This window comes from Xiphias gladius, chromosome 7 (genome assembly GCF_016859285.1).
Source record: "Xiphias gladius isolate SHS-SW01 ecotype Sanya breed wild chromosome 7, ASM1685928v1, whole genome shotgun sequence".
In the NCBI taxonomy this organism is placed as follows: Eukaryota; Metazoa; Chordata; class Actinopteri; order Istiophoriformes; family Xiphiidae; genus Xiphias; species Xiphias gladius.
The window spans coordinates 13,399,822-13,425,025 of NC_053406.1; the positions used below are offsets into that span (position 1 = coordinate 13,399,822).

Consider the following 25,204-nt stretch of genomic DNA (forward strand, 5'->3'; position numbering starts at 1 on the left):
TGATTTAGGCTCAGAAACGTAGACAGATTACTTGAGAGGCTGAAAATGATTACTTTTCTTAAACCCAGTTACTGTTTACAGCATACTGTTGACTGCATCAATCCAATTTTACTGTGTGTTAGTATTAATAACATGCCCCATGCAAGGCAAAGTATACCTGTAACGATACTCTTGCTGTTACCCTTAAATTTACCCCAAATGTCGGAAAGGTACAATGGAGGAGTAAGATTCTAAATTGTACATGTGAAGATGCAAGTTAAAATGAATGTGTAATCTTTAGGTTATGTGAGTGGCCTATATGTTTTGCTCAGAAGGCATTCCTCGAAGGCAAGATGAGCAAGCATCCAGTCCTCACAGAATAACAAATGAGGCAAAAAGAAAAGCATACATTCATTTCTTTATTCAGAAATCTATTTTGTCCCTTTCAGGCAATTAAAAATATAAGATTCTCTTTTTTACTGCTTTTTCTCACATTGGTATTTCACAGACCTTGAAATATTTCTCCATAAATAAAGTACAAAATACACCTTTTTTTCGTTTAACACAAATAAATATCATAATAAATATATTAGTTTAAGTTAAACAACACTAGGCAACCAATAACCAAAAGGAATACTGTGGTGTTAAAGTCCCTGAACCAGGTTGTCAAACAAACATGGGACAATAAAAGATGGGGTGTAACTTACAAATTAGCATGCAGAATGTTTTGCAGAATCAAATCTGATAACATGTGTCAGGATACAGATATTAAGGTCTAAACTCACTGACGTACATTTTTCTATTAGCACACTTTGATCTTTCAGCATTCTGAAACTTATTTGTGCTTGCACCCCAGATCTCCAATGACAAGGTTACACACATACACCCACACGTGCATATATACAGACACACATACATACATACACACACACACACACACACACACACACACACACACACACACACACACACACACACACACACACACACAGAGCAGAGTGAAGTATGAAGCTTTGGCTGAATGCTACTGGGAGATTTGACAGTTTCTCCCTCTTGAATTAGCTGTAAAGTGCATATCACAGATAAAATGGGATCAATGACACATGTCAGGTCTCACTGATTAAGGCTTATGAATCAAACATACTGTTCGTAGCACTGAGAGTGAATAGCCTATGAATCTTTAAGGCACTGGAATTAATGATTATCACTAACAATTGAAGGTAACTACAAACCAGACTACTTGCTGGTACTGTCAAGACCTGCAGAGGAGTTAGCTCTTATGGAAGACCACATACAAAGGTCTAATAGGCTACACATTATTAAGTATAAAAATAGAGTCTGATAACATTTGAGTACTAATCTCAGCATGTGTAGTTTTTCCAAGACAAGTTCCATTTTTACAAAGATAAATTAAGAACTTTTAAGTGTTACTGTGTCATCTAAAGCGGACTTGTCCTGATAAGTTCTGGTTCTGAAGTAAGTCCAGACAGACAGACACAGTTAACTAAGTGTCAGTTCTCTTCTGTTCTTTCCCTTTGGATCCACTTAGTCAGACAGGGACAGACGTTCAAACACAGTGAGCCTCTTGGTTGCCGATCCATCGAACGTTGGAGACTCGGTTCCACTGGAACCTCCGCTGGAGCTGCTGTAGCTGTCCTCCAGCGAGTCCTCAGACGAGAAACGCTGGAGTCCAGCAGGCTTCATGAATGCTTCGTGGCCTCCGGTACCAGGAAACAGCATGCTGCTGTCCTGGTGGTGCCCATCCTCCTCCATGCTGGTGAAGACTCTGCTGTTGTTGCTGTTAAAGTTATTTCCATGGCCACACACACAGCGGGAAGCCTTTGGCTCCAGGATGAGAGGAATGTTGTGGATGTCTCCAGTGCTGGCACGGGTCTGATGGTTGCCAAACTGGAATGCTGCTGCCTCCCGCTGCAGGGAGTCAGCAAACACTGGGGAGAGGAGATCAGCGGGGGGTGGAGAAACTGAGGGAGCACGGCTGAACCCCAGGTTAGGATCATTGAGGGATGATGGGAATGATGGAGGAGATGAGCTGCGTGAAGAGCCCAGGAACCCAGCAAAGCTGACACTCTGGCGGAGCTGGTGGCGTGGATTCTGGCCGCTGGGAGCTGTGGGAGTTGGCTGCCGCTGATTAGGGAACTTGGCAGATGGTAAAGGACCTCCGCTGATTTTCTCCTCATGGATGAAGTGGCAGCGTGAACCGTAGGGGCAGTAGCCAAAGTTGTAGAAGGTTCTGCAGGGCTCTGTCTTGTACTTGGGGTGGCGATACAGTCCTCTCAGCTCTGCCTCGCCGTGGGCAAACTGGCACTTAGTGCCATACTTGCAGCTTCCGGTCTCCTGGAAACCACGGCACAGCTCAGTCTTATAACGGTTAGAGGACAGCACCGGTGGGACCTGGGCCGCGAAGGTAGATGAGGGAGGGAAGCCTGGCGGGGGAGCCACAGTGGTAGCAGGGACAGAAGGAAAAGCCTCCAGGTTCTTCAGCTGTGCGAAGGAGGAGAGCAGGCTGCTGCTGGACTCGGTCAGGCTCATGGAGCGGTCGGGCCTGAAGGGGAGCTGTTTCAGTTTGGAGACGGGCGCCTGGCTCCAGATATTGGATGACCAGAAAGGGCTGCCATTGTCGTCACTGTTAACATGCTCGGTGCTCAAGCTGTGGCTTGAGGATTCGGGAGGGGAGGGGGGAGAAGAAGGAGGCTGACCGGTTCAGCCGACTCTGCCCTGGGACTTTGATTTGAGGCTGTGTCGGGAGTAAGGCATCATCCAGGGCCAGGTTCAGAAAGTTCTGTGAAAGATGATTGAAGAAGGAGTTACTATACAGACATCCATACTCCTTATTTTGAACTAGATTTGTGGAATATTCATCATTTTCCTTTTAGCAATAGATAACTTATTTAGATAATAGGTTCATATTTAACGTCTTTAAAATTTTAAATTAAATTTTTCCTTTAACTTAAAAAAGGGGAAATTTTCAGAGAATCCTTGCATCCAAAGATGTAAAACAGTCATTAAGATGATAAAAATCTGTACTAGATGTTATAAAACCTTTATCTTCCGTTTACATGCAATCATAACATACAAATGAAATGTAGGTAATTGCAGACTTTTCTATTTCTCATGAATATTCTGACAGTGGAAGATAGGAATTCAAGAAAAGAATTCATTAGCTCTTTAAACTAAAGGAAGCCTCTTGTGGCTACACGGAGTTTAAAAGGAGATTCTCTGTAAAATGTGCGATTCACAGAGGAATAAAATGAGTCAACAAAAAAAAAAAAAAAAAAAAAACATTTTGGGAAAAGAGTTACAGAGCTAAGCCACTTCAACCTCATGAAGCCTTTTTCTTTCCAAAACAAAAGAAAAAAAAAAAACCTCCTAAACTTCGACTCACCTTCGTGAAGATGTCGTCAAGCATTTCGGACATGCTGTACCTCTTTGGCCAGAAGAAGAATTGTCAGCTCTGATCCACGGTTGGCTGCTCGCTACCTGTGTCCAGACTTAAGTCAAGTTAACTTTCTGACCCGCTGCCTGGGCCTTTATAGAAGCCTCCGAAACCTGGGAGGAGTTTCCACTCGCCAAGTTCCCGGATGACCCGCCCTCCGGCTCAGGTTTCACAGTGAGCTCAGAGATGGGCGGGCAGTAAAACAACAACAAAAAAAAAAAAAAAAAAAAGAAAAGAAAGAAAGAAAAGAAAGAAAGAAAAAAGAAAAAGAACAAGAAGAAACAGCGGTGTATTTTTAGCTTGCTGGGTGATGTGTTTATATGTTTATAGGTATTTGAAATCAAAGTGGCTTATTTACGCAGCTCTCATGTATGCTCACTATTTGTTTTAAATGTTCTTTTTTTTTTTTTTTTTATGTTTATTCTCAGTCTTTACATGTTCATTCCCGTTCTGCAGAGAGTGATAAATCATTGCAGCTCCGTAATATTTTTCAGGATCAGAGGCACCCAGATTTCGTGAAGTGGGAAAGGGTGGTTGTTTGTTTAGACCTGACCTTTTTCACCCCCCCCCCCCCCATTAAAAAGTAGAACTGGGCTTTTCTGTAGTAAACACCTAAACATGTACCGAGGCACATAACCATACGTTTACAGTATATACATTCCCATGACTAATGGTTGGGTGTCAGGAAGTGTCAGAAATCACCTGTCCCTGATCACATACTGTGCTATAGTTTCTGAGTGTTTTTACCCACAAAGAGGAGAGAATATGTTATTGCACATTGTTGTTTACCAGAATACATACAGCTACATTTCCCCTTAGTTCCTTCAGTTTCTGTTATGATTACACAAGGACTCCAATATTCTACCAGAATACTGAAAGAGTCTTTAAGGCCTTCCACTAATCAATAGAGGTATTAATTAGTGGAAGGAAGTGAGTACAGATAAACAACAGGGCCAAATAATCTAAACAGAATCACACTAAACTATAGAGTCTCATTTGCTATTTGTACACTAGAAAATACATATTTGAAATGTTTTTTGTATTTATGTGGACCTCTTGTGATTTCACTTAATATTTCAGCTCTGTTATTTGTCACATACCTTCACATGTGTTTTTGAAAACATTTTTACGGAAGATTCACACCCTCATCCCACTTTTAACTTTATTGCCCACAATGGAAATATGGCTGTCACTCTTCATTATGTCAAACGTCAAATAAACCTCACAAACAAAAATCAAAGATGTTATTACCAGAAGATTATTGTCAGTAACTGATGTTTTTTTTCCCCTTTCCCTTTCCCTTTTTTTTTGGTTTTCTGTTTTTACCACTGGTTTCTCTGGTGAGCGTTGCAGCTGATATGTTTTGTTTTGTTTTTTTAATTTGTTTGCTTTTCCTTCTCATAGGAATTCAGAGGAGCATGGTGGCTCTTCCCCCCACGAGAACGTTTTACAGTAAGATAGTGAGCATGTGTCAGTATGTGTTATGTGATCCTGTTTTATTTTGCAAGTGTACACACACTTACTAAGGGTTATTTCCTAGACTCACACACTACAAGGGCTGTTTTGACCCAGTGTCATCTGACTTTCAAGTCTATAAAAAAAATGTCACAAACTCTTTTCTTGCAGCCTATAAATATACTTATAGCACATTAAATCAATTATACAGCTTATGATCGCTTTATTATCTGAACAGAGCTGTGTCGCTGACTCGATTTATTTGACCAAAATTGTATTGCTGCGTGTGTGCATGATTATCATCATTAACTAGATTATAAACTTGACGAATATAGAACGACAAGAGATTACTGTGGTTCAGCAGTGAGACATGAAGGAAAACGGGGCTGAGAGTGAAGCAGAAAGATTAAAGAGTGCCTCGACCTGGTGAAACTCTAATAAATGAGCATTGCATAAATACTTTATCTGATGTTAGCTTATGTATAAGATTCCGTACCGTTTCTACAAGTCAGTCGTGCTGATATCAGCAAATCAGGAGACTACATTATTTTCTGCACTGCTGCTGCATGTGTCACCTACTTACATGAGTCATATTCAATCCTGGCAGTGACAGCGCCTACGTTCTAATAAATGTTGAGCAAGAGCAGAAATGTCTCTGCAACATTAATTACTAAGTGGTAACGTGAGGCAACAGTAAACAGACGCTGGGTTCCGACAGAGAAACCGCCAAAGTCAACCTGAGGCCAAAGCACAAAGTACACAAGAATTCTCAAGCTGTGCACAAAGGCGCACAGATGTACATTTCCTAATATTTCAAAGTCAAACACAGTGTTACTTGTCTTACTAAAATGTTGTGTCAAATTTTGTTTTAGGTTATGGAAATGTGATCCAGCTAGTGACTTAATCAATTTTGCCAGAGTTTGACTTGTAAACAGTAGTTCAAAAAGTATTACAACCATTCCACATTAAGCACATCCTTCGCTTATTAAATAGTGTGTGGAAGTACAAGTAGTAGTAGTTGTGCTCAGACTGTTAAATTGTTGATGCATTAGTAAGTATTTTAATGTTGTAGGTGGCTCAGGCAGCTCTGTGGGTCTACCTGCTTCCTATACTCCATTTATGAGATCATCTTTTGAAAAGTATCTACAGCTATCACTCAACTCTACTGGACTAAAACTACAAAGCTTAACAAAAAGGAAGTACACAATTGAAGCAATATAATGTGAAAATTAAATACAATACATTAGGAAATATCATAAATGTCCAAAGTTCCCCTACTTCTGCTTAAAGAAACACTGAGGTATGAAGCAACCGTAGTGTCACTGCAACATACCACCAGAGCACATCCATGGTCTCCCCATTCTGTATCCCCACATAATACACTCTCCAACCATGTGTATTTTGTCTCACTATTGACATTAGAGCCTTGACTTTGCACACACTGAAATACCATTTTTGTATGAACTAATGGTTCCAGTGTCTGCCGCTCAAAAGGGGAATATCCTCACTTTTATTTGATTGACCAGTTCATTTTCATTTTTTAAAATTTCTTTAAATCTTGTTACTAACCTGCTGATTTAACTGAACAACTGAACAAAGAGGGTTTAAAAAAAAAAAAAAATACGTAATGTAGCATTTCAAGTTATCTTGTAAGGGACAAAAGACTGAATATTTACTTGTGTATGTAAATGTAAGAAGCTTTCAGTAAGAATTACACTCATCGCCAGAGCTCAGAGGGCTCTTACGCAGGCAGACAGACTGACACACTGGCTGGTTGACCGAAGCCAAACAGGCCTCTCATGTTCAGCTTTTAATAACCGCAGCTAGATATAAATAATTTACCTAAATATAAACCTGACAGCATCAGATAATCTGGAAAACATATTATGAGGTCGTCTAAAGGTTGTGGAAAATCCTCCCTTTCTTTCTAACTTTTCCTCAGATTTTCCTCAAACTGGTGCAGCGGTAAGGGAAGCAAAGGGCCTCAGTGACATGTGTGTTTGTAGTATGTGTTTCTGTGCTTGCTTGTAAGTGTGTGTGTGTTGTGGTTACCTCACTCTGCTTGTTTCTGTTCTGTCTCTGCCTCAGTTGCATGGAAAGTCACTTTTAACAGGGAGGGGCACACACACACATACATGCTCACACAAACACAAGCTTAAAGGAGTATTCCTGCTGACGGTGGTTCCCAAGTTGTTGTGGTGTATTTTTTTTTCCCTTGGTGACTAAGTGAGTGAGTGTTCAATGCCAAGTTTTCCACTGGGGTTTTTTTAAGTGACATGCCAGCGTACATTCAGCTTTCTAACGTGTTTGGACATGATCACACAACGCTGCGTCAGTTATGTTTAAAAAAAGAATGTAAAGTATGAGTAGATTGCGGGAAAATCTGTAATACGAGAAACGGAGGCAATAGGCTGCAAGGCTGGGAATGATCCATACAAAAAATAAACTCGGACAATGGTTGAAGAGCTCAGGTTTTTAAAATCTTAAGCTAAAATCTCTTATCTTATAAAAACTTATAATAAATTACGCCTATTTTTTCATGAAAATGTTTAGGGATGGCATAGTATAGGAAGACCGTTCCTCAGCAGGAAAGCCCAGGCCACAAAGCCCTTGATAGCAACTATTCACTACGCCTAATTGAATTGTCAATAAGGATGAAGTCGATGCAGAGAAGTTCCAGCTTATCACGTGACCCTTACTATGAAAGTCTTGTCATTCCTTAGTATAAAACCAAATTGAATCACTTTGTTTTGCTGTCTTCCAGTGTAAGGAAATGTTAATTTTTCTTTTAAATACCTTTACATTGTAAAAACCATGCTACAAATGACCACGTAAATAAAGGAAATGAACATACTGTCTTTACTGCAAAACATTAAACAAAAATGCTACCACAGGACATACAGAATATATCCCACATCCCTATAATGTGAGTCTGTGCACTGTGACTGTGTAATGTGACAAGGCTGTATAGATGGATCATTAACTCAAATAGGCCTGTGTGTATCGACCATGTAGCATTACATTGAACAGCATCAGGAGACTAGATCAGTGGTTGAAAACATATAGAACGTCAGTTCAGTTCCTCCTCGGTTACTTTTAGATACTGGTGGCCTCTTAAATGATGATTAACATTAGTAAAATTGTCTCACTGGTGGATAAAACTATTTAACATTAATACAAATTACACTTTTATTTTGGACATCAATTGAATTCTATTGTTACTGATGGTTCTGATTAGTGGTGAAGCAAATAGTAAAAAGTAAAAGGAAAAGTAGCAATAGCACAATCCAAATCTTAATTAAGTAAAAGTACAGAAATATAATCAGCAACTTGTACTTAAAGTAGCAAAAGTAAGAGATTTTGTTATGCAGACAAATGTCCCCTTATTATTACTGATGCATTATTACAGAAGTAGCATTTTACTGTTGTATATGGTCGTGCAGGAGCTAAATTAAACTACATTATATATTTTTGGGAAGTTTAATTTGTAAAAACATGTTATATTTTTTAACCCGATCATATGTTCTGTATGTCAAATCTTAATCAACTCAAGTCACTACTAAATCTAGCTGAAAAATAAATGCGGCGGGGTAAAAAGTACAACATTTCCCTCTGAATTAGTGGAGTCTGGAGTAACATAAAATGGAAATAGCTGAGTAAAGTACAAGTACTTCAAAACTGTACAGTATTTAACTAAGCGTACTACATTCCCCCTTTATTCTATTGATATTGCAAAAGTGAGCCCCAATCTGCCTCCTGAATAATGGGAATATATCCGTTCAGAGTTACATCTATATATTACATGTTGTATTATGTTTAGAAATATACACTAGTTCAGATTATTAACGGCAGGTTCAACTGTGCTGAGGTCCTCCTGTTCAAAACAGTTTAATAATTTCTCCTACGGTCCGCATTATGAATTTTGTAACAATGCTGAAAGGAAATTGTCTTTATTGTGCTGGTGTGTTTTCATCCCTGTGGGTTTCCTTTCCAAAGCGACAACAAGAGCTATTCTGCGCCAATAGGAGGGGAACTGAGGGGAACTTTTCCTGAGGTTGACTCACCCTGGACGGCTGCAAACTGCCAAGTCATCATCATATGGCTCATGATGACAACCAGGTGAGGTCTAGTTCAGCAGAAGACGCCCAGGGGCCACTAAGGTTTCCATTATGCTGAAAGAAAATTGATACTGATGACTGGTATAGGTGGGAAAAGATGTGGTGTTCATAACTTTGATTTTAAAATGGAATTAATGGATTGTTGTTATCTTTTGAGATTTTATTTTGGAAATATGTGATCTTTTTAGTGGCAGACTTCAGAATTTACAAGTACACAACTCTCATTATAACACTCTCCTCTCATTTAGTTTCTATTGCCTTTCTTTTTTAATTTCCTTTATCTCTCTATCCAGGGACCTATTTCCTCTAAAGCCCCTGACAGATACAGTTTGACCAGCCTGTGCCTCTAATAAGTGATACTTTGCAAATATTTAACCTTGCCCTCCATAACATTGCTATGGTGACTTCCCAAACATTGCACACATAAGCGGGCACAGGTTCAGCAGTTACTTAGCAACAGCCGTGGAGCAGGTTTTTAGAGCTACCATGGCTGCCACAGAAATGTGATGGGTCCAGGCGGCTCATGCCTCTGAATTTACCAGGTGATTCATCAGGACAGAAGGAAAGAGATGGAGGCATGGTTGTGCAGGATGCGGAGGGGGGGAAGAGAAAGTAAGTAAGTGGTTTACACCCATGTTGACATTATGATTGGGGAAAGTACCTGACTCTCCAGATACAGCACATGGAGAGGACGGTACACAGTGTCTCTATCTTTATCGCATATATGTCATGTAACAGATAAGGATGTTTCTATATAGGACCGTTTGTTAGTGGCTGTGGACTTTGGAAATCATGCACCGAACACACACTGCACTACACTGCACTGCGAAGGAACAAATTCTCGAGCTCCGAGGGCACAGATTTCTGGCTAAAGTGACCGAGTAAACAGCACTGCCTTCAAGCAGTGGAGGTGCTGCAGTGGATGGTGTACGCCGTGAAACTGAATCTTGGTTCACTGAACAATGTTAAGTTTCAAATGGATTTTGGGTCATAGTAGCACTGAATGATGTACGTGCCTCCCTCCGACTCTGGCATGCTGCATAATGTTTTTAGGACTTAACTGTGAGGTCCTCTGCAAGCTTATTTTTATTATTTGTTTTATTAATTTATTTGACAGAAACGATGCCTCTTGTCCCTGGCCAGATGTTAAAAATGGCACCCGAAAACACTATTAAACAACACATTTTGGAAAAAATAATATATTCAACAAAATAAATATGCACAAGATAGTATACTACACATCCCCGAATCACTAATGCTATAGTATAACACTTGGTTAGATATATTACTTCACAAAATCAATTAAAAAAACGTACTATTAAAGTTACACACTGTTTTCCCTGTGGCGGTACTGTATGCTATAGCAGTGTGGTGCTCGGAACTTTGAGAAATCCCCACATGTTGTAACAATTGCCTGTTTCTCTGTTTACATCAGTCCATATGCTGAGTATATTGTGAACACCATTGCCAGTAATCAGGCAGGTCAATATGCAGTAGATGATGACTGGTCAAAATTTTTTGTGTATGTGTCAGTGCTGAGGGGTAACACGGAAACCTGAAACTGTCATTTGGCAATCCTTGTCTGGTGTTTTCCTTTCTCAAGCACTGTATTGAACCTTTTTTCCACAAATCAGTCATTTAACCAAGCCTGTTTCCTGTTTTATTATCCTTTCTTCTCTCCGACTGTGCACATTTATCACAATTGTTTTCTGTTACGTTCTTTTCTAATTTTGCTTTATCAAGATTGACTCTTGTTAGACATCAAATAATTGGGTTATTATTCTGAAATTAGGGTGTTACCGTATATAAAAAGTGTGGGGTTATGACACCAGGCATGATTAAACGTACTATATGTAGGAATGTGAAGCAATTTGCATGTATTAATCACTTTTTTATTGGCAATGTGTGAACAGATTGTAATGTAACTTAAAAAATGAGACCTTTCTCTACATTCTTGGTTGCCTATAACAGCCTGTGGACTGATTTCTATGTATAGGGCTTGGAAGTAAACCAAGGAATGAAATGAATTTTCCAAGAAAATTCAAAGGATGTGAAATTTATGCTCGCTGCCGAGTGCCTTGCCTCAATTCCCCTCTTTCGCTCCCCTACAATTCTTTATAACCTGTTACTTTGTAGATTTTACGTGCATTGTCTCCAGTCTAACGTTACTCATCCCACTCCTATCATCTTTTTATAACTTACATTAGTTTAGGATTATCGTTGTCTCAACCCACCGCCAGACCCATGGCAGCAACATGGTGCTGACTGCAGTTCACTTAACGGCCACCGGTGTCATTAACAAGGGGTTTTCTGAATGTTACATATAGTACCTTTAATAGAGTAAATTGATGGCACTTAAGATCTACTTTTACCTCGTTTTATGCAATTTCAATGAGTCCGTGAGGAAAGCCAGGGCAAGTAGCGCAGGCAGGTGGGCCCTCTTTGAAGTAGTGGGTGATTACTGTGGCCAGTGTTCTCAGCTCCCACTTCACTTCACTCCAGCTGATTTGGATAGCAGTAGTATATTATGAATGATCTTTGTACAGTTCATTTCAAAACATCAAACATTCAATTTTTTTATATAACTAGTTAGAGAGCCTCATACAGAAGAAGAACGAAGGCATGGAGCATCAGAGGAAAAGCGGAATGAGAGAATAATAGGGAGAAGAAATAAAGACAGATGATAGAAGACCAAAGCAACTTGATACATTCTTAAATTAGGAATGATGACCACTACATGAATAAAACATTACGAAATTATCTATATGTATATAAAAAATCTTGGAGACAAGCATGAACTCTAGTTGACTTAATTGCAAAGGTCACCTTTCAGTTTTAAGCTTGGACCTTCCACTCTGAGAGGGGCCCAGTCGGAGGATGTCAGAATGGGAACAGGGTTAAAGATGTACGCAGCACTAAGGTGTAGCCTGTGGCACAGATAAGCATGACGCTGGACTGCTTAAACTTCTCTATGCAGGGTTTTTTTTGTCAAGGCTTGATCAGGCATGATGCAGCTAAACACTCAAAGGCAATAGTAAAAAAAAGTGCAAAATGTGCAAAATACACACTTTATTGACTTGCAGCACTTGTTGAGAGCTCCCATTAAAATTTCTATTTCACTATTTTAGAAAAAAAACCAAAACATTTTTGAGCTCCCCATTCTTTCTTGTTTTTTTGTTGTTTTTTTTTTTTGATTTTTTTTTTTGCACAGCTCATAAATAATGAGGAAATACCTCTCCTGCTTCCTCTATCAATGCAGAAGTGTGGTTTTGGAGGAATTTTTGCTGTGGGCAAAACTCTGTCAAAAGACAGATGTTGAAATAAAAATAGAAATAATTAATATTCTGTGCTAAATTTTTACTGTGTCTGCAATCTAGGATGATATTACAATTAATGCTTGTGTTTTCCAGCATGGAACTTAAAAGTTGTTTATCAGCCTTTTAGCCTCAGGGGAGTGGTGGTTTCTTGTAACAGAGTGAAATCTGGAGTGTGTATGTGTGAGTGAGTGTGTGTGTATGCACATGTGTTTCTATTCTGAAAGGGTGTTTTCTCTGCAGAGTTATACATTTCTCATCCACATCCCAAACAAATTTCTCAGTGTGGAGTTTTTCCCCCTCAGGAACAAACAGGCACTTAACAGATGTGGAAAAAAGAAAATCTCACATCAACTTTATGCCACAATCCTTCACATTGACCATGAAGGATTGTGGCATGAAACAATTTTAATTCTGTTGTGCAACTGATTTGCTCTTTTGATCTGTAGACACACTGAAGCACATCAGGACTTTTTACTTTTTGGCCAGTCATAAAAATGCAACAGAAAGTGAAAAATCAGTCCTGTTTACAGGTCTTACAGGTCAACTCGTGAGGATGCAGCAGATGTACCTTACCAGTATAGTTGGGGGAAAACAAAATAGAAAGTGAGAGAGAAAAAAGGAGTGGAATGACTGGTGAGATTTTGTTGTGCATGAGAAAATGATCTGTGTTGTGTTGCAAGATGGAGCTTTTTGAGCAGTTTTGCAACAACTGTCCCAGTTATGAGTCATAGTTAAAGCATTCAAACGTTCTGTGTCTGTTTTTGCACAACATCTACTATTTTGTGTACCAGTACTAAAGTTCCAATTAAATTAGCTGAAGTTGTTTGGCTTCAGCTTTGGCTGAGTGAAAAATCTGACTATATTTCCTACTTACAAATACTAAACCTGTGTGCATTTATGTGTGTGCATTTATACAGTATGTCAAGATACATATGTTCATTTTAAACCTGTACACTTTGAAACTGATGAATGGTAATGCTAAGCTACTAGGTACAAAGCAATGCTGTGAGTTTTTTATTGCTTTTGAGAGGATCTGGTTCTCTATCCCTTGGTTTTAAAAAAGGGGCTAATCTGCCTGTTTCCATTCCTCCAAGTGCAAACATAATAATAGTAATAAAAAAACCATCATAGAGTCTGAGTGTTCTGAGCTACTGAGCTATCCTTTAAAAACCTCAGCGTATTGGCTCAGTAAATGCTTTATCAGCATGTGACCTAGTCTTGTGCGTGCTTGCGTGCGTGCGTGTTTGTGTGTGCGCGTGAGTGTGTGTGTGTGTGTGTGTGTGTGTGCGGCAGGTTCTCTCTTAGTTCAAGGTCACCGCTGTGTGTTGTCAGGAGTTATCTGCGTCCGTCGCTAAGTTATGACTCACTGAGTTTGGAGGTGTTTTCCCGCTGTGCTGGCTCTGTGGCCCATCCACTGTGATTCTACCACAAATAAAGCGGGCTGCCTCTGTGGCTGTCCGCTGAGCACCACATTAAGCTGCAAGAACTCCGCAGATGTTTTGGGGTTTTATTTTTGGGACTGTTTAATCATGGTGTTCTCTTGCCAAAGTTGGAAGGGCACGGCCAGATTTCAGTGCTGCTGACAACACCCAAAAAACAAATCTTGTCCACTAGGACAAAGAAAGAACAAACAAAATTATAGAGAAAGAGAATATACCGTCTGATGTTAACTGAGAGTTTCCGGTAGGGGCATCACATATGGTGTAACGCATTAAAGTTTGTCTGACGCCATTGTTAACAAGTAATCAGAACTCACCTCATAAATGACTACGAGAAAACAAAAGCACCAGGGAGAATTACTGTTGATCAAAACTGAGTGTAAAATTGCTTCCTCTAGCATGTTGCCTATTTTTGAGTCTGGAAATAGCAGAGGATAGTGGATGTACGGTAGAAGCTGTCCACCACGTGTGTCTGTGTCATCCCAGGAAAGACTTTAGACTATCCAAGTTACAGGACATCATTGAGCGTATTGGAAGAGTTTTTAAAACCCTGACCCTTCAGCTTTCTTATCACAGACTCTTCTTTATTGAGCAATACTGAATAGAATTTCCTTTCCCATTTTTCCAGAGCACCAGCGCTCTTCCTTCTCACACGGAAATTGGGCCAGGTTGAAGAGAGGCAGAAGAATGAGTGGGGAGGGACAGACGGGAAGCCACAGTTGGAAAATGAAACAAATGAAACAAAATGTTCTGAACTGCAGGCTAAAGCGACTGCCAGGAAATGAGCTCGGGCTCGGGGGAGACTGCCCCAAAAGTTTACAATCTGGCCTTAAATTAGATGATAGGTGAAAACATCCCTAAAACAAAAAGAAAATAGAAATTTTACATCAACTGAGTCACAAATATCACATTATAGAGGGAAGTTGTTAAGTTTTAGAATATGATTTTTATGAAATTGCCCCATGAATGCTTAAATATTTGTAAAGGCCTCTCGTAAAACTCTACTTTTATGGCTCTGACTGTGGGAGGGCTTTCCCTCCATCCGTGAGTTTACCCAGACACTTGTAATAGTTCAACTCTTTATTTTTCCCCCTTCCAGTACATATAAAATAAACTTGAATGAAAAAAACATCAAAATACAATCTTTTTGAATCATATTGAAAGCCATCTACACTTATTGTCATGATTATTGTCACAACATTTCACTGCTTTGTCTTTGTTTTCCATCGTAAGTAAACTCAAAAGTAATCAAAATGGCATTTTCCCCAAGAGATGAGTTTTGTCAAGCTCTATAAAATCTCTCTTGCAGTACTGGCAGGAAAAGCAATGTTTTTTGTGTAGTATGTTTTTCTTTATTTTTACATACCATAATACACTGAAGGTCCTCAATTTCTTTTTTCTGATACTGAGTATTTCTTACTTTGTTTCTATTATCAGTAATTAGATCTATAATGCCATATCCTGCATATCATTCCTTTTTTGCATGAATTTTATTGTATGCATTCTTTACTTTAATCTGTTTCTGTCAGCGCTTTAGCAACATGTTTTTTCATCAAAACGTCACGCTAATAAAACTTCAAACGATAAAATGAACTGAAATAAACTAACTAATGCTCTTTCTTGGTATTCCCCTTTACTGGCTTCAGATCATTTCACCTTCATTTATCATCTTTTAACCCTTTCAGAAGAGGAAGCTTGCTGCTGCAGGGCTAAAGAAAAATATGGCCCTTGTTTCAGGTTTGCCCTGTTCCTCTGGTTTCAGAGACAATCATGTGGGGAACTTTAAGACAGAAGTCTTAGAGAGATGACAGTATTAAAACTCCGGCTCACAGCACCTTTAGGAGCAAAGATAAACCTTTAGGAAACCATCCAGGAGCCCCAACGTATGATCAGAAGAACTTTACTGAATTTCACTCAAAAGGTACCACAAGAATTCTGATTAAAATGTTTGTTTTTTCTGGCGTCATGTTCCATCAATCACAGTATTTAACTTTGACCTCGGGATTCTTTCTAACTGTCAAATTGTTCCCTTAAAAGAAGTATGAATATTTGTAATCTGACGATCATTATCTTCTACGTCATTACACAGTCTGTCTCTTTGATGTTGTGCCACTATCTTCACTTTGCCCTCTGTCTTGCTGGAATACATGCCAGACTCAGCTGATAAGGCCTGTATGTCTAGCATTAGCCCTACCTTTCTATCTGTATACCATGGACGTATTCTGCCCTACGCTTTCTCTCTACCTCTCTTTCTCTCTTGACTGTTTCTTTAAAAGGAAAAGTATGTTCTTGGCTGCACTGACGGAACAACACACACACATAAACACACACACACACACACACACACACACACACACACACACACACACACACACACACACACACACACACACACACACAGAGAGAGAGAGAGAGAGAGAGAGAGAGAGAGAGGGAGAGATCAGAAATAGGGAAGAAGGGAGTTTCACAGATGTGCTTTGGCTAGAATGATAATACTACGCAAGAACTGACACAGAGAGTTTGAATTTTGTTTTAACTTTTTCAGAGCTCACACATGCATTACTGCTGGATGACAGATTAGTATTTGTACACCCATTTTTTTTGTCATGTCATTCCTCTTTTTTCCTTTAAATTGGGTCAACAAAGCTCAATTTTGCTGCATATTTGTATTCATAGTCACAAGTTAAGCAGTTAAGACCTTGTTGGGTTGTTCAGTATTGCAGCTGTGGTATAATGGTACTTAGTTTTAAACACATCTATAACACATTTCAAAGTTTTTGAGAGAAACTAAAAATCATTGTCTTTTGTTGTAGTGCATAAATGACATACTATCAAGATCTGTTTTCATGAAAAAGTTCAACCACCAATACGATGATAAAGATTAACTACTTAATTAGTTGAGACACGTATAATACAGGCATCAACCATGATGCTGACTCAAACATTTTAAATTGCTGATTTAAAGATAGTGCAGGTGAGTTTGTGGAGAGATGATGGACTATAAGATAGGCTATAACCCCGGATGCCAAGAGCACCTGGGACACTGGCAACCTTGCAAAATATTTGCAAAATGAGTTGGGAGTTAGAATAGAAAAAGAGAGAAGTGCACTGATTTGAAAAAAGTAAAAAAAGTAACAAAAAAACCCCATATTATTAAAATACATATTAGTTTATCGAAAAAAATCAAATGTGAAAAGGAGGTCTAAATAAGTCACTAACATAGTGATAGGAAAGAAAATACGGCAAGAGACACAGAAACTCCTCTGTCCTCTGTTCAGTCCCTAAGGTCTCCTCCTCTCTCTCACATACACTTTGTATTTCCCACTACACCACTATTGACACACATAGGCACACACACACAAACACACTCGCACACATATACACGTACACACTCACACACACACACACACACACACACACACACACACACACACACACACACACACACACACACACACACACATAGGACCATAGCTGTAACTCTCTCACAATCTCTGTCACACACACACACTGTCTATACTGCTACTCACTCCTCGCATTTGAAAGACTCTCTTGTAAAGTGTGTGAACATGTGAACAGTATGGAGGTGTAAAGATGTAATGGGATGGTAGTGTGTGTGTGTGTGTGTGTGTGTGTGTGTGTGTGTGTGTGTGTGTGTGTTTCACATAGATGCTAAAAACACAAGATCATGTTCATATGTCACATTCCAGATCCTCTTTGCAAATCAGAAAGGAGGAAAACACACATTCGGGGATGTTACTTTGCACCAACATTTAGGGAGCACTACTGTCCCCAAAGAATGTCATATTCAAATTACATCATGCACAGTCCACTTGCAGAGCGTCTTTGTCACACAGGTTGATATATCAGCAGTGGTTACTTTGATACAGGCAAAAGCCTCAGTGGTACTGCAAATGGTTAGTAAATACATCCCACAGATCTGCAGTGATGGCTTGTAGTGTTTATGCAGCTTTACAGGGATTAGATGTGGCTCACTAACTCCAGCAATTGTGGCAGACTAGCTGAACAGTACCATTATAATTACAACACTTTAACCCATTAAAACACATGTTATTGTTATTTTTAAACCAATATATTATCCATGCTAGTGGACCTTTCAAATTATAGACTTATCAAATTCTGGCAGAAAGTTATTGTGGCCATAATTGCAAAAGCTGTATTGTGAATTAAACTTTAGAATGATTCAACAACAAACAGACTGTCATTGCAATTAAAGTCCCAATGGATGTGAACAGTAGACAGTTTGCAATGCTCCTAAAACATGTCGATCAGGTTTGTCCGGTCACACCTGTCAGGTGACAGTAACAGTGTAGTTTTACTTCATTACTTCAGCCTCACAAATGCACAAGATGCTCCGTCATCTTCGCTGTTGTTTGACCTTGTGGAAAGTTCCAAATTTCAGAATTCAGTAAGTTTCCAGTATACATGTACAGTATGCCCAACCTGGCAGACAGAATTTTTAATAATAATCCTGGGACTAAATCCAGGTCTCTATTCCTTTCCTATGGGCGGTCTTCAATCTGTCATCAAGACATTAAAAGCGTCAACGCATTCTTTGTGATGCTAACTGGGTCAAAATGCTGTGACTTCAACACCTACACATATGATGTTATTTTACCCAAACACTGCTCCTGACGTATGCACAGATACACATTCCTCAGAAAAGCATTTGGAAACACACACACACGCACACACACACAGACACACGCCCATGAGAGTTGAAGAGGGCACGCAGAGACTGCAAACAAAACAAAAAAAAGTGTAATATTGCACAGAAGAGAGTATAGGTGGTAGAGAAAATAGCATGGATCAAAGCATCGCCTTATATTAAAAAAGCAAGCATGCTACGTTACACTGATACCACAAATGTGTGGATCTGCTTTTGTACGTGTGTGTGTGTGTGTGTTCTGAGTGTGTGAGACAAGCTCTAGGGTGTGGCCTAGCATTGCCTAAGTTTGACAAAGGCGAGGTCTTATGACATCAGCAGGTGAAACCTGTTTTCAGTTTGTGGCAGGAAATGATGCAGGCACAAGTGTGTGTGTTTGTGTATGTGGGTACAGTGAGAAAAACAATCCTTTTATCTCCATGGTGGTTTGTGAGTTAAAACAATGAAGCAAACGGTTATTACATGCTGTGTTTAAAGGTATACACAACCAGAAAAATAAAGTTGATAAAGTGATTCTTCCTCTTAGCAGACTGCAACAGAGTGGACTGAGTGTTTTGACTGGCAGTTGGGCAGACCATATTATATAATGGACTGAGTCACTGACTTGTTTATATGACAGACAACAGACACACACACAGGCCCTAAGCTGTTTTAGGGAAAATTAAAGAAGTAGAGAGTTGAACACACACGCGCACACACACACACACACACACGCACACACACAGAAGGTTGGTGAGTCAGTGAGGAATGTGTGCTGTGGGTTTTAGCAGAGCAGAGTGCCAAGCATGAGGACAGCAGCTGGGACTCTTCATGCTGGTGCTTGACAAGCTTAAAGGAATGCACAAGCTATCTCATAACTGTCAATGTAAGGTCAATTTTGAACTTATCTGATTTGTGTAGAGCCAAAAAACAGGCTGAAAAAAAAAAACATTTGTCAACTTCCAATCAAGCTGAGATTTGTTAAGGCATTCCTACAATATCTAGTATCAATTGCAAATGTACAGATCATCATACTACTTATCATACCTAAGGTAACAAAGAAAAAAGTACTGGTTATGCAAAAGGTCCCCTGTTATTGATGTTTTATTATATATGACATTATTAGATTGTTGATGCACCTATGTGTAGGTAGCATTTTACTTTTGTAGCTGCTCAGAGTGGAGCTAGTTTTAACCACTATATAGTATATACAGTTTGGTAGTTCAGTCCAGTGGCTCCCAACCTAGGGCTCTGGCCCCTCCAAAAGGTTACAAAATAAATCTGAAAGGGTCGTGGGACAATTAATGGGAGATGAAATAAGAAAGAACTATTTTCCATTCTCATTCCGCAATTCTTTTTTTTTTTCAAGTTTTTTTTGTATAATTTTGGATAATTTTGACCACTTTGGGCCTCAAACTTTTATTTAAATGAAACCATTTGACAAATTTAGGGATGAAATGTCTCTGGTGGAACTGCTAACAACTCATTAACACCTGAAACATGACAAGGATCCACAACTAGACGCTTTTTAAATAAAGGGACGCAAGCCAAAAAGGTTGGGACCCACTGGTTTAATCTCATGTTTTATGTGCTGATTGCATGTTTTTAAATGTAAAAGCTTAATCTGTAAATTACTAGTAACTTTGCTGAGTAGAAAGTTCAGTATTTCCCTCTGAAATGTAGTTCAGTAAAAGTAAATTAAAATGCAAAGACTGACACCCTCTGGTATCAGGAGAAGAATCCAACAATAACCGACGGAGACTGTTGCAGGAAAGAGTCTGACAAAAAGTGACTGGGAATCTGTTAGTACAGTTCATTCCCAGTCCTTCTCCCAAGTTTTTTTTTTTTTTTTCACCACCAAGTTTTCCCCTTGAGAGTTTGCTTCAGCATTTCAATGTTTCCACTCTGATCTCCTTAGTCAGCTGGTCAGCTCTTACATAGATAAACCCAACGACATTCAACAGCTTTGTTTTGGTCAATCAGGCTGCCACCTGTGTTACCAAGAATATCAATCTGTATCACTACTATCTTAATTGCAGCTGACATTTTTCCACTCACTTAAAATATCACAATCATCACCATGGATGGGGGCCAATCTATTTGGCAACATCTAAAAATACATTGGAGGCAAATGGGAACATTATGTTGTCAAATGGAAAAGTTTTCACAATATGTGGATCTTTGATGTGAAAACAACAACTATTTTGACCAGAGGGACACTCCCAAACTGATGGGAATTAAGGCTTTCTCATGACGTCATATGCATACAAATCCTAAAAGTGCATTATTCACAGGAATAAAGTAGTTATGTGGGTGTGTGGGGCCGGGTTACTGAGTACCCAGCTGTATTCTTATCCAGCAGGTAGTTTATAGTGCGTGACCAAATGCTTAGTCCGATTCTGTGTTAAAAAAAATACGGGTAATTAAAAATGGTAATATGTACAAGACTGTGTATATATTGTACCGTCAAGATATTGAGTCATAAGTCGGCAACAACTCCACTTTGTATAACTTCTGGCCAAATTGCAATGAGAATTTGTTACAAACATGCTAGAAGGGATTTTGTTGCTCTGGCAGGTGTCTTCTCTATTGAAACAGCCAAGTAGGCCGGGTACTGTAGTATTGAGTGCAAATTGACAAACTAAACGAATTTTTAAAAAAAACATAGCAATTCTTTCTCTAGTTTTTATAAAAAAAGCTATAAAAGCATTAACTGCTCCCCTGCTTTGTGTCTGTCTATCAAGGGTGTTTCATTCAGGTATGGATACTTTTCCTGGTTCATGCCTCATTTCCTCTCAGTGTACTGGGAGTATTCAGAATCAGCTCTGAGTTTCAAAGAATTTAGGAGCTGCACGGGAATCTGTTGACCTTCTAGCATCTGAAAGTCACTGTTTTGCGTTTTGTATTGTATATTTTCATTCGCTGATGTGTAATGAAAGAACCATATGTAGAAACTCTTATCATGTGTTTACCATAAAAATCTTGGGAGAGGCAACATTCTCACCTGGTCTACATTTCATGCTAAGGTAATGCTAAGCCTTTTGTGCAAAAGTGTTAACAGCAAAAATGTGAAAGAGGAAAAACAGAGGAAAGATATAGCATGTAAGAGAAAATGTGTGTGTGTCAATATTAATACTATACTAGACTACTCAAAACTACATTATACTATACTACAATATACTATACTACACTACACTATACTAAACTATACTATACTATACTACACAAAACTACACTATACTATACTACACTACACTATACTATACTGTACTATGCTACACTATACTATACTATTACTATACTATACTATACTATACTATACTAAACTGTACTATGTTATACTACACTATACTATACTGTACTATACTATAATACACGAAACTACACTATACTATACTACACTATACTACACTACACTATACTAAACTATTATATACTATGCTATACTATACTACACTATACTATACTATACTACACTATATTATACTACACAAAACTACACCATACTATTCTACACTACACTATTCGAAACTATACTATACTATACTATACTATACTAGACTAAACTAAACTATACTATACTATAATACACGGAACTACACTATACTATACTACACTACACTACACTATACTACACTACACTATACTAAACTATAATATACCATGCTACACTATACTATACAATACTAAACTACACTGTACCATACTATACTACACTACATGATACTATATTATACTATACTTTACTATATTATACTAAACTATACTATACTACACTACGCAACAGTTTTTTGACATTTTATCTGTAACATTTTTGGCCCTTTCTTATGCTTTTTATAAGTGTTCTTAATTTATAATATTTTCTAATTAAAGCATAATTTGAGTTTTGTTTATAATAATGTAATCAATAGTAATATAATTCAACTTTTATATGGAGCACTTGTAATAATCCCCTCCAAAGCCAGTGCAGTATACAGAGCAGGTACTCTGAAAATACCAAATTGCAGACACCAAACTTGCAAATAGTCAGTTTGTTCAATAGTTACTTACAAAGGAAATGTGCTTAAACTAATCAAAATATAGAACTGAATGCAAGTTACTTTTATGTGTGAGACAGGAAATGTATGTTGCCTGCTAAATGTGTTATGACTTGTACATGACATGCAAGATAGGAGAGGCTGTTTTTAAGACTTACTGGACCATGTTCAGTGTTTATGTTAACGTGTTAATATGTTAAAGATATCGTGAGCTGAGATATCCTGCTCAGCTGTTTTTTTTAAAATATCAGAGCAACAGCGCGCAATCTTAGAAAGGACGTATATTGTTAGCCACTTTATTTCAGTTTGAAGTCAGTACAAGAAACCAGGAAATTACAGAGAAGTTTCCAGCCCTGATAATACACTTTGTTTCCCACCACTTCAGTGTTCACCCCCCCCGCTTGTTGTGATGCTATAGAGAACCGGTGCTCATATTCAAACCACATGACATAGGCTCACATGATGAGGATAGGTACCATCAAAGAACTAACTGCAGTGAGTCATGACCACAATCTCTTGAATTGAGTCTGCATCACATGAAACTGTATAGCTTCTCACGTATTGTACCAGTTACTGTATGTGTGTCTCATGAAATTACAGTATGTTTGTCATTACTGCTCAGTGTTATATTTGTACATTTATTGTCCTTCCTGTGTCCCTCCTCTGTCGGCTGCTGAGTGGCAAAATATATGTATAGTAATAGCAGTATATAATGTATAATTAATCCAATAGCCGTATGGCTGATTATGTCATGCATTAAAACCTCACTTGGCCTGATATGACCAGCAGCTAATGATTGCTAATGTCAGCTATCTATCTATCTATGTATCTATCTTTCTATCTTTCTATCTATTTTGCTACCTATGTAGTTAGTATCAAGGATATTAATTGATAAAGTAGATGCAACATCTTAGTAGTTTTGTATATTGCCCTACAAAAAATAAGGTAAGAAAAAATGCGGCATAATTGTAAAATGAAACAATATTAATAGGCAAAATAAGTAAAAATATTCATAGCTGTCATTAGACATAAGAGATCTAAAATCTTGGTGAAAAGACCACAAAACACAGAAAATATTCAGGTCTCACGCTAGTCACCTCAAACATGTTTTTGTAAAAATGTTTAGCTACTTTTTAATGGGAATTTCCACTGCTGTTATTCAGCCTTGCCTAAAGCAAAGCGGTAGTAATAAGTAAGGTAGCATGCAAGCTATTCCATGCCTCTTTAAATATATTATATGGTGCTGGCTCATCATCCTCAGACAAAATAAAATTTATGCTATTGATCAGCAATAAATCTACTGAGGCCTTTTTTTCTTATTGGCAAAGAAAGCCAGCTGTAACCTCCAACTGAAAGAGAAGAGAAGATGATAAGATCTTCTGAACTATCTAGATTCACACGAGGGTTGCTCTGCACGTCATACACGTGCCCTACAGTCAGTGCAGTATAGCTGATTCTCTCCTGACGGGGCAGGTTTGACTTTTGTTAATACACACCCTGTTGGGGGTGTGTATCAGTGAAACCATCCGGTAGAGGGGCAGAAAAAAAACACACTGACTTGGCTCAAAAACAGAACACCATTATGTGTCGCAAGAGGAAATAAAGTAGCCGGTGTGTTGTTTATGCACATGCATGTAATCTGAATCACTGCTCTAAATTTCCTATAGCATTGATGACTGACTCAGTCCCACATGACTGGACAGAGATGGAAAAGCTGACAGGACAGCTTTTATCACAAGGAGTACTCAAGATTAGGGCAATACAATGCATAATAATATCAAGTCATAATAGCCATGTGGTTGGAGAAGTATTTTTCCATGATGGAAACATTGAATGGTCTAATTCATTAACTGATTCTTACACACCAATCTAACCATCTACAGTATTTGATAGATACTGTAGATGGCATTTCAGCATTTCAGTATGCCCGTCAGTAAGTAAATGCATCACCATTCAAATGTACTTTAGTATGTACAACAGTAAGCTAAAGTATCACTGTTAATATAGCCACAAACTTCAGCGCTTATTCTGGCTGTCTTCAATTCAGAAGTACGTTCAGTCTGTTGCGAGTCCAAGCTGTCACGTTCAATTCAATACAAAACCAGCCTATGCAGGCCCTGTGCATAAGGTTAATAGCTCAGCGGCTTATTATTTACGACTGAGTAAATTAAACAGATAATGATTGCGTCTGTGGGTTTTGTGGCCTTATAGTAGGTTTCTAATGAAAAAGTAACGTACTGTGAATCACAGCTTAGCTGACACAGATGGTGTCAGTCACCAGTGACGTGAGCTCCACTGCTAAAGCTAGTGATTCAGCCACTGACAATGGTGGTTCAGTACAGTCGGTTCACTTTAAAGATTTGTTTGTACATGTACTGAACTGAGCTTGCAGTTGTTTTAGCAAGTACCCCTGAACGACAACTGTTTAAGTTCAAGTGACAAAGCTGCCTAGTGGCTGTGGTAATTATGACAGGGACAAAGGAGGAGGTCAGGGGATGTTATAGAGCGAAAAAGTATGTGTAGGGTGGAGGTCAGGGGGGATAGATTGGTCACTAAAATACTGGACTTGAATACGGGACCCTGCTGTTTGTTTCCCGTTTCCAACTGATCACGATCATTCCCTAACCTTAACCTTAGGCTTATTGTTGCTGCCATGACGACGAAGGTCCTGTAACTTTAACAAAGTACTTATTTTAACCCAAACCATGATCTTTCCCCAAACCTAACCAAGTTGTTTTT

General features: G+C 38.7%; 1 protein-coding gene across 1 annotated transcript; it reads right to left on the reverse strand.

Annotated features, from left to right (window-relative positions):
* Positions 1 to 377: 377 nt before the first annotated feature.
* On the reverse strand, positions 378 to 3,512 carry zgc:162730 (uncharacterized protein LOC564559 homolog). Its single transcript, XM_040131648.1, is given in 3 exon segments — positions 378 to 2,674; positions 2,676 to 2,779; positions 3,383 to 3,512. Coding segments are annotated over 3 exon segments (1,287 nt in total). The 5' UTR covers positions 3,416 to 3,512; the 3' UTR covers positions 378 to 1,524.
* Positions 3,513 to 25,204: the final 21,692 nt, after the last annotated feature.